This window comes from Haliaeetus albicilla, chromosome 31 (assembly GCF_947461875.1).
Source record: "Haliaeetus albicilla chromosome 31, bHalAlb1.1, whole genome shotgun sequence".
Classification (NCBI taxonomy): Eukaryota; Metazoa; Chordata; class Aves; order Accipitriformes; family Accipitridae; genus Haliaeetus; species Haliaeetus albicilla.
In genome coordinates, this window is record NC_091513.1 from 3860150 (window position 1) to 3875450 (window position 15301).

Sequence of the window (15301 nt, forward strand, 5' to 3'; positions counted from 1 at the left end):
GGTAAATGTAGAAGGAAGGGATGAGAAAAGGAAATCGCAGGATAGTAGTGATTATCCTTTCTATTATTGTAGTATGCATTGCCATTAGTTGTGTTAAAAGAATGATTGTAAGATCTATCTCTCAGGTAAGGGTTCACCCAGAAACTCTCAGGTAAGGGTTCACCCAGAAACTGAGGAATACATAACTCTACCAAAGCAGACAGACACAACTTATACCAATACATCGGTCAAGGAGGACATACATGTGGTTGAATTGTGACGCAGGTCACGGGGTGGATTGTATGGATTGTCCGGCTCATAGCTCCCAAACAAGTTTCACCATGTCTAGTGCACACAGGCGACTCATGGGGGGTTACAAAAGCGACCCAGCCTTGGGTTGCCTTGAGGCCCTGTCTCTCTGCAGAGATGACTCACTCACGGGGAGCTGTGTAGACAGCTTAGCCCTGGGTTGTCTGATAAGCCCTAAACTAAACAGGGCGGTGGCTGCACCATTCAAAGAACCAAAACCTGAATTGAGCCTTGAAATCCCTTAACAAATAGTATGCCCTGAGTCTCTATCCAGCCACTATTCAGTTGCCCGAAGGAACAAAACCCAACAACAACAACAAAAACCCAAAAGGGAAAGGGAAAGGTATCCTGTGCACTATTTTTGGAGCATGTCTAACTTGTGCACAGGAGGAGGCACTGAAATCTGATACGGCAAAGATAATGGGTGCAGCCGATCTCATTGAAGCTACAAAATTCAGTGCACTAGAAACTGAAGTGACCAAAACTGCTTTAGAGGCAGGATGGAAGATAAGTGCAGCCTTCAGTGTTCATAATGGACAACTGGAGGTTGAAAAGACATTTTTGAAAGATGAATTAAATTCTGAAAGGGATAAGAATAGAAAACTGCTTGGAAAATTAAATTTGTTGTAAGGAAGACCAGCCCACTTCCAGGTCAAGAGCAGGGAGTGAGAATTTTAGCCCAATCTCAGGGAGAACGAGGGGACAGCATCCCATTATACAAGCTCCCTTGAGACGGGCAATAGGGCTGGAGGGACAGCCAGTATTTGTACATGTCCCGTTCACGACCTCAGATCTATTCAACTGGAAGCAATCAGTGGGGTCCTATCGAGAAAATGCGGACACAATGCCCACAGAAAGAAAAATTATTTGCTGAATCCTCAAGGAAAAGGGGGCCAGAATCAAATACTAACCTAATTATGCTAGGGACATCTGATACTGAGTAAAGGGGACTGGGGAGAATATTGAGATTTCCCCAGCCGATCCCCTGGTTCCCATAAAGCTGGGGAACAAAGTTACAAATTTCCTGATAGTTTTCATTAAAAAAATTTCATTCCATAAAACAGGGTTGCTGTTTTAGGGTGATTTCGCAGATTCCCGAGAAGGTGAACACACACACTGACTAGAAGGGGAAAAGCAAGCATTTATTAACTACAGACATGCATTATGCTAAGGGTATCTTGTAAAGCAAATTAACGTACCGACCCGAGGACTGTGAGGAAGATGGACCATCCGTACATTCTTGTGCTGTCTTGCACCACGAGCTCAGCCCAGCAATCGGTAGGTGCCGGCTTTACGTGGGCGTCCCCACGGAGGCAATGGTGGCCTCGCTGTACACCAGCCCCATGCTCTCCAGAAAAATCCCGGTATTTACACATTTGCAGAGGAATGGGTTTCGGCACACGTGGCCAGCGGGTGCCAAAACACGCCTCAGTTGCAACATAGGGAGCCTATGACGCATGCGCTCGCTGGCCAGGCGCGCTGCGCGAGCCGTAGCCACCTTGTCTATTGGTTCATGGGCTTTGTACACGTGGCATATTGTCATAATCCAGCAGTCACGTGCCGACCATGCTCACAGATGGACTGAACAAGTGTATTCCAGCAGACCACACCTACAGGATGAACCCCTGCCTGATGCAGAAGTAGAGCTCTTCACTGATGGCAGCAGCTCTATGCTGGAAGGAAAACGAAGAGCTGGATATGCAGTGGTAACAAATGCCCAACCACTAGAGACTAAGGCACTGCCTAGCAACACATCCGCTCAAAGGGCTGAATTAATAGCATTGATGCGAGCTCTAGAACTAAGTCATGGAAAAAGACTAAATATATATACACACACAGATTCTGAATATGCATTTGGGGTGGTGCATGCAATCTGGGGGCAATTTGGAAGGAAAGAGGACTGTTAAACTCACAGGGAACTCCAGTAAAATATGGGACTGAAGTTATGAGACTGCTGCAAGCGGTTCTCTTACCAAAGGTTGCAATAATGCATTGCAAAGCCCACCAAAAAGGAAATAGTGAAATTATAAAAGGAAATTGGAAGGCTGATTGTCTTGCTAAAAAGGCAGTTCTAAAGGAGCCGAAATTTGAAGAAGCTTTAATTCCAGGGCCTCGTTTAGAATTACCACCACCAAAATATACTGAGAAGGAAGATGAATTAGCAGAACAGATAGACTGCTCCAAAAATGGACAAGGTTGGTGGATAACACCGCTAACGCCATTATTGATTCCTGAAAGAATGATGGAAACTTCGCTCAAGAGATTACATCAGGAGATGCATCCAGGAGAAGACGCATTGACAATAACTGCAAAAAGAAATTTTTTTTGGACCAAAGATACAAAGGGTAGCAGACATGGTAGTAAAAAAAGTGTACCATCTGCTGTGCTAATAATCCAAAAATTGGGAAAAAAGTTATAGGAGGAATTGTGAAACAAGGAATAATTCCTGGGGAATACTGGCAAATAGATTTTTCAGAGCTACCTAGGTATAACGAATATAAATATTTATTGACATTGGTAGATACCTTTTCTGGCTGGCCAGAGGCTTTCCCTTGCCATGCCAACAAAGAGCTAGAGAGGTAATTAGAATCTTATTGAAGGAAATAATACCCCGATTTGGTATTCCAGAAGGAATCTCCTCTAATAATGGGCCTCATTTTCTTGCAGAAGTCATGCAAGAGATTTCTAAATTTTTACAGATTAAGTGGGAATTACACACCCCTCGGAGGCCACAATCAAGTGGGAAGCTAGAAAGAATGAATCAAACTCTTAAAAGGCAACTTGCTAAACTGTGTCAAGAAAACACACCTTAAATGGGTAGAAACTTTACCTATAGCTCTTTTACGAATTCGAGTAACTCCTAGGGTCAAAGGGAAAGTAAGTCCTTTTAAGGTTGTTTATGGGAAAGCATATCCCATGAGTCTTTCTAACATCACAGGAGACCAAATGCATATAAAAGGGCAGGCTGATGTTAAAGAGTATTTGATTTCTCTTTCGCATACTTTATCTTCACTACACAGGTATCTAAATCAGAAGGCCTCTCTCCTGTTGGATAAAGGTGGAAAGGACCTCACACCATGTTATTGAAAACCTGTACTGCAGCCAGAGTAGAAGGAATGGACTCCTGGATTCATTACACGCGAGTGAAAAGAGCACCAGAACCAGATCAGGGAAAGTGGACAGCCACAGACTGGGAAACTCAAATTTCAGCTAATATCTGAGACCATTGAACTTTGAGAGAATGAAGAACCTGAATATTATAATATCCCATTTGGTACTAGCAGTAGGTCAAGAGAATTTGGTTTTACAGCTTATCCAGTCCTTTGGGCAAATCCAGAGTGTTAGTGTAACCGCTTGTCTCCCTCCATCTGAGCTGGCAGACAATCCTTTAAATTGGGGAATATTACCTTTCTAAGAAAGAAGAAGAACAACAATGGAAATAGGGTGGTTAAATAAAATATTACATGGAACAGGATCCTCCCTTACTGGATGGCTGGCAAACCTAATTTAAACTTCGACCACTGTTGTCATTATTACAATCATACTTTGTGTTGTTTTAAGTTCTATCAAGAGACTGGTTTTACAAGCCATGGCTAGAGCATATGTAACGATAAAATGAAGTAGTGAGACTTATGAGACTCATATGAAGAGATCTCATAGTCTCAAAGGGGGGTGTATTGGCTTTGTGTGGCAAGGCTTTGGTAGCGGGGAGGGGTTACAGGGGTGGCTTCTGTGAGAAGCTGCTGGAAGCTTCCCCTGTGTCCGACAGAGGCAATATCAGTCGGCTCTAAGACGGACCTGCCGCCGGCCAAGGCAGCACCTCTGTGATAACATATTTAAGAAGGAAAAAAAAGTTGCTGGGACAGACAGAAATGGCAGCCCGAGAGAGGAGTGAGAACATGTCAGAGAAACAACCCTGCAGACCCCCAGGTCAGTGAAGAAGGAGGGGGAGGAGATGCTCCAGGCGCTGGAGCAGAGATTCCCCTGCAGCCCGTGGGGAAGACCATGGTGAGGCAGGCTGTCCCGCTGCAGTCCAGGGAGGTCCACGGTGGAGCAGATCTCCACCTGCAGCCCGTGGAGGACCCCGTGCCGGAGCAGGTGGGTGCCTGAAGGAGGCTGTGACCCTGTGGGAAGCCCGCACTGGAGCAGGCTCCTGGCAGGACCTGCGGATCTGTGGAGAGAGGAGCCCACGTTGGAGCAGTTTTTCTGGCAGGACTTGTGACCCCATGGAGGACCCACGCTGGAGCAGTGTGCTCCTGAAGGACTGCACGCTGTGGAAGGGACCCATGCTGGAGCAGTTCGTGAAGAACTGCAGCCCGTGGGAGGGACCCATGTTGGAGAAGTTCATGGAGGACTGTCTCCCGTGGGAGGGACTCCACGCTGGAGCAGGGGAAGAATGTGATGAGTCCTTCCCCTGAGGAGGATGAAGCGGCAGAAAATAACGTGTGATGAACTGACCGTAAACCCCATTGCCCGTCCCCCTGTGCCACTGGGGGGGGTTGGTAGGGAATCCGGGAGTGAAGTTGTGCCCAGGAAGAAGGGAGGGGTGGAGGGAAGGTGTTCTGAGATTTGGGTTTATTTCTCATTACCCTACTCTGGTTGATTTGTAATAAATTGAGTTAATTTTCCCCAAGCGGAGTCTCTTTTGCCAGTGATGGTAATTGGTGAGTGATCTCTCCTGTCCTTATCTCGACCCACAAGCTCTTTGTTATATTTTCTCTCCCCTGTCCAGCTGAGGAGGGGGAGTGATAGAACGGCTTTGGTGGGCACCTGGCGTCCAGCCAGGGTCAACCCACCACAGGGGGAAATGATGTACTTAAGAAATTATGTACTTAAGCCACACGAAAAAGGCCACAAAGGTCTTGTGAAACAAGATCCCCTTTGTATAACCAATGCATGCCTTGCTAACGACTGTGCCCCTGAAGAAGAACTAAAAGACTGAGAAGAAGGGAACATCCTACCCCAGGAGGCGCCAAAAAGTTGAATAATTGCTAATAGGCATGAAGTCAGAAAAATCTTCGAAAACTGGAGGAAAGGTAAAGAAAGGTGGCAGGGGGAGATCACGACCACCAACTCAATTCCACACCAAAAAGACTTACCCCCCCAACTCTCCTTGAGCATGTGCTGTAAAAGAAAAGAACACTGTACCTTTAATTCCAAGCAGGGAAACTTTAGCCCAATGGAAACTGTGCGAGATAAGCGACTCCCAGTAATAGTTTTTGGAAGAACTTTGGAAATTGAATATGTATAACTGAACTGTATAAATTGCTTGCCCATTTAGGCATGAGGGGTGCTAGCTTTGCGGATTACCACCTAGCCCCCATCTTTGCGTAAACAAGAACTGGAATAAAATACCTCTGCTCTGTGTTTATATTGGCATTTTGCACACCGGGTGAATGACCCCACTTCTGGGACAACAGTGGGGCAGGCAAAGCACCGCATCCCGCAGGCCGAGGGGCTCAGGCACCCACGTCGCTGCCGGAGGATTGCCGGCAAGAGGTTTGGCATCTGGAGAGGGGCTGCTGGGCCAGGGTGCCCAGGCACCCACCCCACTCCCCCAGCCGCAGCCACGAGTGCTCTCAGTGCTGGAGCAGAGGCCGTAGCAGCTGCCTGTGCCCAAGCCTGTCCCGAGCGGAGGGAAGACTTTGCTGGCGAGGAGCAATCCAGTGAAGGCATTGCTGAAATTGCTGGGCTTGAAGTTGCTGCCGGGCCAGGAGGGTGCCGCGGGGTCCTTGTGCAGGAGGAGGGGTGGCAGCGCCTGGGCACCGTTCAACTCCGGGGAGCTGCAGAGCAGGGAGTCCCCGAGGCCGTTGGGGAAGGTCGCGGCCACCGCCTGCGCTTTCCAACCCGGCTGGTCCATCAGCTCCTCCGCCACCTCCCTCTCGGCCCTGGCTGTCTTCTTGGAGCCCTTCCTGCAGAGCCGGACCACCCTGATGCTCTCACCACGCGGACAGCTCTGGTGGCCGAGGTCCTCAAGGCTCCTCAAGGCTGAAGCGCTCCCCAGGCTCTTGTACTCCACCAGTGCGCAGTGCTTGCTCAGCAGCTCGGGGAAGTCTGACGTGTATTTCCGCACATCCGAGGGCAGCTTGCGGCCCGGCCGCAGGATGCGGATGGAGGCGATGGTGCCGAAGGGGCTGAACATCCTCGTGATGGTCTTGAGGAAATTCTTCTGGAGCAGCAGCAGCACGTCCTGCTCCAGGGTCAGCAGCTCCCAGGCCAGCAGCAGTCTGCTGGGGGGGACACTCAGCAGGGACTCGGGGATGGGGACCCATGATACCGAAAAGCCAGTCGAAGAAACTCTCTAAGACTCGTTTTAGAAAGTAGGCATTCTTTATTGCAGCGCTGGATGCACGGGGGATAGTTCCACCTAGCACGCGTGCCACAGCTTCAGCACAAACAGGTTATATGGAGTAACCAATTACATATTAATCAGATTAGTATACATATACATAAAAGTTATTGTAACTGAGTATCATAGTATTGCCTACATCTGATCACATGCAACGGTTCTTCATTTGAGTCAAAGGGCTGCTTTTGCGACCACCGATCCGTTTCAAATTCTGTTGGCTGACCTTCAAGTCTTGTTCGTCATCCTTGTTCTTTGATCTTGGAGCTTAACATGGTTTCAGTCATATATGGTCAGTTTCAATATTAATCTTATCTAATGTACAGGAACATCCAGTCATAAGAGCAAAGAACTGTAAAACTTAGGAGTAACTACCTCTACTAGTTAATTACTTGGCTACACTTCTGTCTCTTTTTTCAATCATAGTGTTAGTATAAGATTTCTAATAATTATTTACCAAATCTCACTTTTACAGTCACCTAGCAGCAAACCAGTTTCCACGGCTGGTACAAAATATTAAAACCAACAAATATTTAGACATACCATACAGAATGTATGGACATATGCTATCACCCACCGCCTCACTTTGGTGCCCTCCTCGTTCACCTCCAGCAGCTCTGAGAACCGCAGGGTGTAAAGCGTCAGCCACCAGTCATGCGTCAGGTATTTCACCTGAGGGACAGAGGGGGCCACTGTGTCACTGTGAGTCTCCCCAGGCAGGGACCACCCTAAACCCATCATCGAGGCAGGCTGCACCCCCATCAACCTGAGGTCATGGCAAGGCAATATCCCCCTTTCAGGATTTGTGGGAGAAGGCCGCCTGTGCTCCTGGACCATGGCAAGAAGACACAGCTTCCCTGTACATCACACCACCAGTGCTTCCCTGCAGTTTTTTAGTTAAGGCATGATCTCTCCCAGAGCAGCCTGGGGGAACCACGGGCAGAAGAGGTGAACCCAGCCCTGGGCTTGGGGTTTGAGGACCCCTCACCGCTTCCCCAGCCACCCTCCCTGGGTGGAGAACTGCTGCAGCACGTTGAAGGCAGACAGCAGGGCCCAGCTCTGCACCACCAGCGCTTTGCCGGGACACAGGCAGCCTGAGCAGAGCCTGGACCTCCCCGAGCACCTCACCGCAGACAGCCAGAGCACACCCAGACACCCAGGCATCCTCCACGTGGAGGCCACTTCCCACCCCAGCTGGCCAACGCAACGGGCTGCCTACCTTCTTCAAGGACGTCAGCAGTTTGATGCTGACGAAGCCCATCTTGTTCTTCTGGACATGTTTCAGGTGAACTCTGCTCATTACAACACCAAAACACACCTCCACCCCCAAAGTTACCCACCTCCAAGGTGCGACCACCCCCCCACTGAGCACGCGCTCTGAATTTTCTCTAGCGTATGCCTTTAAAAGCAAACCGAGAGAACTTTATACCAATCAAAGGAAAGGTATGTGTGACTAGAGTCACTCAAGCTCCACCGAAAAACTCAGAAAATATAAAAGGGCTTAAGAGAGGAGAAATGTCAGGGAAGACACCATCACAGACAAGTCGGGAGGACATCGCTGACTTCTGGCATCAGTCGATGGGCTGAGCCTCTCTCCCCCCCGCCATAGGGTTGCCTATTGTGTGAGATTTGAACACTCGGCTGTACTGAGTGCTTCCCCGGGAAACTTAGAATTCTTTAGAGCTCTTTTCTTTCATCATTTAACGCGCTTGTAGGCGACTGTATTGTCACCTGCACGTGCTTTGCAGACAGTCTATTTATCACGGGCAATCCAAAAGCACCTGTACCGTTGCTTTAATAAACTGCGCTGCTCATTCATCTAGTCGTGATAATTTGTTAGCGCAACCAAACTCCCTAAGTCTGGTCATTCTCGTGCGTTGAACGCAGCTAAGCCAGAGTGCAGTACGCTATTAAGGGCATCCCTCATCGTGATAGTTCAGCACATTGAACGCGACCGCCCTTAGAGCGTCGAATTGGACATCACTCAGAAATTAAACCCAGCCGTCCCCAGCCCCTCTGACATCTGAGGATAAGCTGGAACGCAAGGCGGTTTATTTTCTGCCAAACTTCTGGACTCAGTAACACCACACAGCCCCCGGGGCCGGCGCCCCAAAGGCCTTCCTCCGAAGGATGCTGGGCCGAGGGGCGGCGGGCAGCGCTGCGCACGGGGGGCCCCCTCACACCACCCCCCCGTGTCGCAGTGCCACCACCCGGCAACGCAGCAGTCACAATGCCCCGGGGCACTATAAAAGGGGCAGCCTCCCCTGTCCCACTGCCAGTCTGCCTGGCAGGCGGCCCAGAGACATCCCAGAGTAAGTCTTTGAGGAGCCGCTGGAATTACTTGCCGGGCGCTGAGGGAGGAAGACCGGAGGCTGCACCAGGCTGCTGGAGACGAGAAGAACCACCAAGCCCTGGAGGTGCCCGAGGCCATCAGGCTTTTTTGGATGGAGAGCTGTGGCAAGACCAAGGGAATGCCTTCTTGAGGAGCACTGCAGAGCTCGCCGTCCTCACTCCCTGCGGAACCAGTGGCAGCAGCCGTAAGAAGTGGGATGCAGAGATGTTGCCAGGGCTCCCAGTGCTTTGGAGCACCCGCTGGTGGCCCGAAGGCGTGGGAAGGATTCTTGCCCCCAAGGTCGATCAGGCCGGGGGCACTTGGCCACTCTCGGAAGCCCCGAGGTGGCTCCAGGTTCAGGGAGAACAGGGCTTGGGCATCCCCTGGGGGGCGTGACCAGCCTGCGGGACCAGGAGGCAGGTCTTGCTCACACGTGCTCAGGGAATAGCCGATCGCCAGCTCTGGGGTCAGGAAGGAATTTTCCCCCGGCGCAGATTGGCACTGGGCCCCGGGGGTTTTTTGCCTTCCTCTGCAGCACTGAGCAGGACCACTTGTCAGGGCTCCTCCGGTCCGTTTTGGCTAGGTTACTGCCTGCTGCTCGTGCAAGATCTTGGGTAGCAGCCCCAGACTCCTAAAAGGAAGCTACCCTTGAGGTTTTTTCTTTTTTGGAGGAAGCTCTCCCCTTTGGGATCCACCTGTGACTCCTCCCAGGCATCTCCCAGAGCCTTTTGGCCTTTTCATAGCTATCTTTTCTTAGGATCTTAGGTCCGTAAAGCAGAGGCCAAAAGATTCTGGGAGATGCCTGGGAGGAGTCTCGGGTGGATCCCGGAGGAAAGAGCTTCCTCCAAAGGAGAAAAATCATCCGGGGTAGCCTCATTAGACAAGTCTGGGGCTGCTACCTGGGATCTCAGCTCCTTATAAGAAAAGGCCAAAAGACTCTAGGAGACGCCTGGAAGGAGTCACAGGGGGATCCCGGAGGGCAGAGCTTCCTCCAAAAAAGAAAAAAACCTCAAAGGTAGCTTCCTTGGAGGAGTCTGGGGCTTCTACCTGAGACCTTAGGTAGGTAAAGCAGAGGACAGAAGACTCTAGGAGATGCCTGGGAGGAGTCTCAGGTGGCTGTCGGAGTTGAGAGATTTCTCTACAGGAGAAAAAAAATGTCTTGAGCTACTTACTTGGAGGAGTCTGGGGCAGGTAGCTGGGATCTCCGGTCCCGAACGCAGAGGTCAAAACATTCTGGGAGACGCCTGGGAGGAGTCTTGGGTCAATCCTGGAGGAGAGAGCTTCCTGCAAAAGAGAAGAATCATCTTGGGTAGCTTCCCTGGAGGAGTCTGGGGCTGCTACCTGAGATCTTAGGTACGTAAAGCAGAGGCCAAAAGACTCTAGGAGGTGCCTGGGAGGAGTCTTGGGTCAATCCTGGAGGAGAGAGCTTCCTGCAAAAGAGAAGAATCATCTTGGGTAGCTTCCCTGGAGGAGTCTGGGGCTGCTACCTGAGATCTTAGGTACGTAAAGCAGAGGCCAAAAGACTCTAGGAGGTGCCTGGGAGGAGTCTCAGGTGGCTGTCGGAGTTGAGAGATTTCTCTACAGGAGAAAAAAAATGTCTTGAGCTACTTACTTGGAGGAGTCTGGGGCAGGCAGCTGGGATCTCGGGTCCCGAACGCAGAGGTCAAAACACTCTGGGAGATGCCTGGGAGGAGTCTTGGGTCGATCCCAGAGGAGAGAGCTTCCTGCAAAGGAGAAAAATCGTCTTGGGTAGCTTCCCTGGAGGAGTCTGGGGCTGCTACCTGAGGCATTAGGTAGTTAGAGCAGAGGCTAAAAGACTCTGGGAGATGCCTGGGAGGAGTCTCGGGTGCATCCCGAAGAGGAGAGCTTCCTCCAAAGGAGCAAAATCATCTTGGGTAGCGGCCTTGACGAAATCTGGGGCTGGGCATCCCCTGGGAGGCGTGACCAGCCTGCGGGACCAGGAGGCAGGTCTTGCTCACGTGCTCAGGGAATAGCCGATCGCCAGCTCTGGGGTCAGGAAGGAATTTTCCCCCGGCGCAGATTGGCACTGGGCCCCGGGGGTTTTTTGCCTTCCTCTGCAGCACTGAGCAGGACCACTTGCCAGGGCTCCTCCGGTCCATTTTGGCTAGGTTACTGCCTGCTGCTCGTGCACCACGAAGATGGCCTCTCGTGCCCTGCAGCTAGGGGGAGGAAGGCTTTTTTTCCCCCACGGTGGGCTAGCAAGTGTCCCCGGGGGTTTTTTGCCTTCCTCTGCAGCACTGAGCACGGCCCCTCGCCAGGGCTCCTTTGGGCCGTTGTGGCTAGGTGCCCGCTGCTCGTGCTCCACGAAGGTGGCCCTCGTGCCCCGCATCCGGGGGGAGGAAGCTTTCGGACTCCCAGGCCGGGCTCCAAGGGATGCTCCCGGGGGTTGCTTCTTGTCCTCTGTAGCACTGAGCACAGCCCCTTGTCAGGGCTCCTCTGGGCCCTTTCGCCTAGCTCCCTGCCTGCTGCTCTTGCACCTCCAAGGCACCGCTCGTGCCCTGCCTCTCTCGGGCTCTCTTGCCCAGTGCAAGTCTGGAGCGGGAGCGGGAGCGAGCTCTGCTCTTCCCTTAGCTCCATTTCCCCAGGGCTTATGGCTTGGGCAAAACAGCCTGTGCTTGCAAGGGCTCCAGGCTTGCTGCCCCATCACGAGCTGCCACTTTTCACCTCTCCCTGCACGCAAATCAAGCGCAGGGCCGGCACGAGAGCGCCTTTTGTGCATCGTTGGCCAAGAAGCACAGCGGCGGAGCAAGTTGCCGAACGCAAAAATACGCTTTTCACCTCTACCTGTCATACTTTGGAAAATACCCCACGGTACCACACACCTCCTCCTCCTCCTCCTTCTTCTTCTTTTGTGTGTGGTCGGTCCTGATCCTCATTCTGCACGTTCTCACTCTTCAGGAAACAGGGACTGCTTGGCCTGTATTCCTCCTGCTACTTTCTATAGCTCTGGGACTTGCCTTTGCCAGGCTGCAAAGGATGTTTTCTCAAGCTCAACTGAAGAATGCATCAGCCTGCTCCTGGCTACACAGGCACATTGTGTTAAGGCTTGTGAGCATCAGCTCTGAAACAGACTCAGAAAAATAAAAATAATAGCCTGTTTCCACTTGCAACCTTTGTGTTATGTGTCCTTCAAAGTGGTTCTGGAGCTGAAACCCCCCTGGCGTTTCAGGCAAATAACAGTCTCGTTGGTATTTGACTCATGGTGAGCACAGGGAACAGAGCAGAGTAGAACAGAACAGAATAGAATGGAATAGTTCAGCTGGAAGGAACCTACAACCATCATCTAGTCCAATTACCTGACCATTTCAGGGCTGACCAAAAGTTCAAGCATGGTATTAAGGGCATTGTCCAAATGCCTCTTCAACACTGACAGGCACGGGGCATCCACCACCTCTCCAGGAAGCCTGTTTCAGGGTGTGACCACCCTCTTGGCAAAGAAATGTCTCCTCATGTCAAGTCCGAACCTCCCCTGACAGCGTGGTAGCAAGTGTCCCTTGGTGCCTTGGTAAGGAACGGTGAGGAAACCGTGCATGCTCTCTACATCTCTGCAGAGTTCCTGCAGAGGGAACCAAACCCCTGTCTTTCACCTCTGGCATCACCACAACCAAAGGAATGTCTGTGGCCTACATGCCCTTATTTACATAGTCTGAAGGTACAGATCCATTTTGGCACCAACGCACAAAATGGCAAGGAGACTACCTCTCTTAATCTCTCAGTACTCAAAATACTAAATCCTAAAGGAAAAGGAGACTTGCCAGGGTTTGAGGTAAGATCCGAACATCTTCCCACAAACCGAGGTAGGCAAAGAACTCTCAGAAAGGTTCAAGTCACAGGTGAGCTGTGGAAATTTCACCCATGGCTGAAGCGCCTTTGGTATCCCGTATAAACACGGCCAACGCGTGTGTTTAATAGAAAGGCTGCGCAGCTGGGTTTCAGTGGGACAAGGGGATGTGACGGCAATAGCAGCAATGGGCTATTTTGACAGTTTGGAAGAGCTGTCTGTCCTTTGCCTGGCTGGGCTTTGGTCACAGATCCAAATGGTCCACGTCTGAATACGACCAACCTTTCCTTCCACCACACCGGGGTCACCTCCGCGCACTTGTTTCTCAAAGCCTGGCTTACTTCCGTGGCGGGCTCTTGGCACCCACCATCCCAACCTATGGCTCTGGTTACACTTTGGCTTGCCTCCAGGCTGCGGCTGCCGAAATCACCCCGCTTACGCCCCACGAAAAGGGGTTGTGTCCAGCCACATCAAGTCCCTGCTCCTCCTGGCTGCGGGGCTGCACAGGCTTTAGCTCTGGCGCAGAGAGGGGACGGCTAATAGGGGCGGTCTCTGCGCTAAACGCTTGGTTCCTGCCATGGCCCGAGAGAAGAGGAACAGCACCAGGCTTCTCCTTGCGAGCCGAGTGGCAGAGCAGGCGCCAGGGACACCCAGCAGCTGGGCCCAGGGCATGGCCGCCAAGGGCAGGGAGAGACCCCCGGGCCTCCTGGGCACAGCGACAGCCCGTGGAATGATTGCTGGAGATGACTTGTCGGTATGACACACGTCCCCCCGCCGCCCCCCAAGGGAAGGTGAACCTCCAGGGAGGAACGCAGTGCACACGTAAAGAATCGGTTCTGTGGTAGCTCCCTAAGCAACGTGACCTGCAACTTTAGACGTCAGCAACACCAGGGAAGCTTGGTACGCTGACTCTGAAAAGGAACACAGAAAGTGGAGCGGAGCCGAGACCCCACGGCCAGGCTCGGTGATCGCAGGGGTAGGCAACCGGAAGGATCAGAACGAGAACGCTTGGTCCCTGCATTGAATCCACTGAAGCAAGGAGGTAAAATAACGGCGGTTCTGTCGAGCTAACGCCCTACACTTCTGGTTTCTATCACACGTGCCCAGTTCTGGGGTACTCACACGCAACAGCAGGTCCTTTGGGTGAACTTTGCTCATTACAACACCAAAACACACCTCCACCCCCAAAGTTACCCACCTCCAAGGTGCGACCGCCCCCCACTGAGCATGCGCTCTGAATTTTCTCTAGTGTATACCTTTAAAATCAAACTGAGAGAACTTTATACCAATCAAAGGAAAGGTATGTGTGACTAGAGTCACTCAAGCTCCACCGAAAAACTCAGAAAACATAAAAGGGCTTAAGAGAGGAGAAATGCCAGGGAAGACACCATCACAGACAAGTCGGGAGGACATCGCTGACTTCTGGGATCAGTCGATGGGCTGAGCCTCTCTCCCCCCCACCATAGGGATGCCTATTGCGTGAGATTTGAACACTCGGCTGTACCGAGTGCTTCCCTGGGAAACTTAGAATTCTTTAGAGCTCTTTTCTTTCATCATTTAACGCGCCTGTAGGCAACGGTATTGTCACCTGCACGTGCTTTGCAGACAGTCTATTTATCACGGGCAATCCAAAAGCACCTGTACCGTTGCGTTAATAAACTGCGCTGCTCATTCATCTAGTCGTGATGAAAAACAAAAGAAAAGAGAAAGCCCCAAACCCAAATGTAAAGGAGCCTCAGCGCCGGAGGACGAGCTCTCCTCTCTCAAAGCAGCCTGGGGGAACCACGGGCAGAAGAGGTGAACCCAGCCCTGGGCTTGGGGTTTGAGGACCCCTCACCGCTTCCCCAGCCACCCTCCCTGGGTGGAGAACTGCTGCAGCACGTTGAAGGCAGACAGCAGGGCCCAGCTCTGCACCACCAGCGCTTTGCCGGGACACAGGCAGCCTGAGCAGAGCCTGGACCTCCCCGAGCACCTCACCGCAGACAGCCAGAGCACACCCAGACACCCAGGCATCCTCCACGTGGAGGCCACTTCCCACCCCGGCTGGCCAACGCAACGGGCTGCCTACCTTCTTCAAGGGCGTCAGCAGTTTGATGCTGACGAAGCCCATCTTGTTCTTCTGGACATGTTTCAGGAGGAAAGCATCCTTGGCCAGGTTCTCGTCAGAGAGGTGGAATTCCACCTGGGACGCAACCCTCCTGACCAGCTGCCGGTCAGGGACAGAGTAGCTGCAGTCCAAGAGATCAGCCCCCAGAACATCGCTCGCATCGCAGAAGCTCCCGGCAAAGCAGCAGGGACACGGGTGTGACTTGGTGGCCTTTGGGATGTGCAGCACTGCCCGGTCCCAGCCACAGCGGTGCAGATGGCAGAGTGTTGAGGAGCGGGGTGGCTCAGCTGCACTCTGAAATGAAACGGAGTTTTATGGTTTTAGAAGCGCGCTTGCCTTCACGCCCCCAGCATCGGTCCCTGCCACAAGTTATGCAGCAGATGGCCTTGCACAATCTTGCAGCCAGAGGTGCCTCACCAACAGAGC

General features: G+C 52.0%; 1 protein-coding gene across 1 annotated transcript; it reads right to left on the bottom strand.

Annotated features, from left to right (window-relative positions):
• Positions 1–5656: 5656 nt before the first annotated feature.
• On the bottom strand, positions 5657–15049 carry LOC138683150 (la-related protein 6-like; the record flags this gene model as incomplete). Its single annotated transcript, XM_069774668.1, has 3 exons — positions 5657–6587; positions 7212–7306; positions 14837–15049. Coding segments are annotated over 3 exons (1239 nt in total), but the record flags the coding sequence as incomplete, so codon positions are not given.
• Positions 15050–15301: the final 252 nt, after the last annotated feature.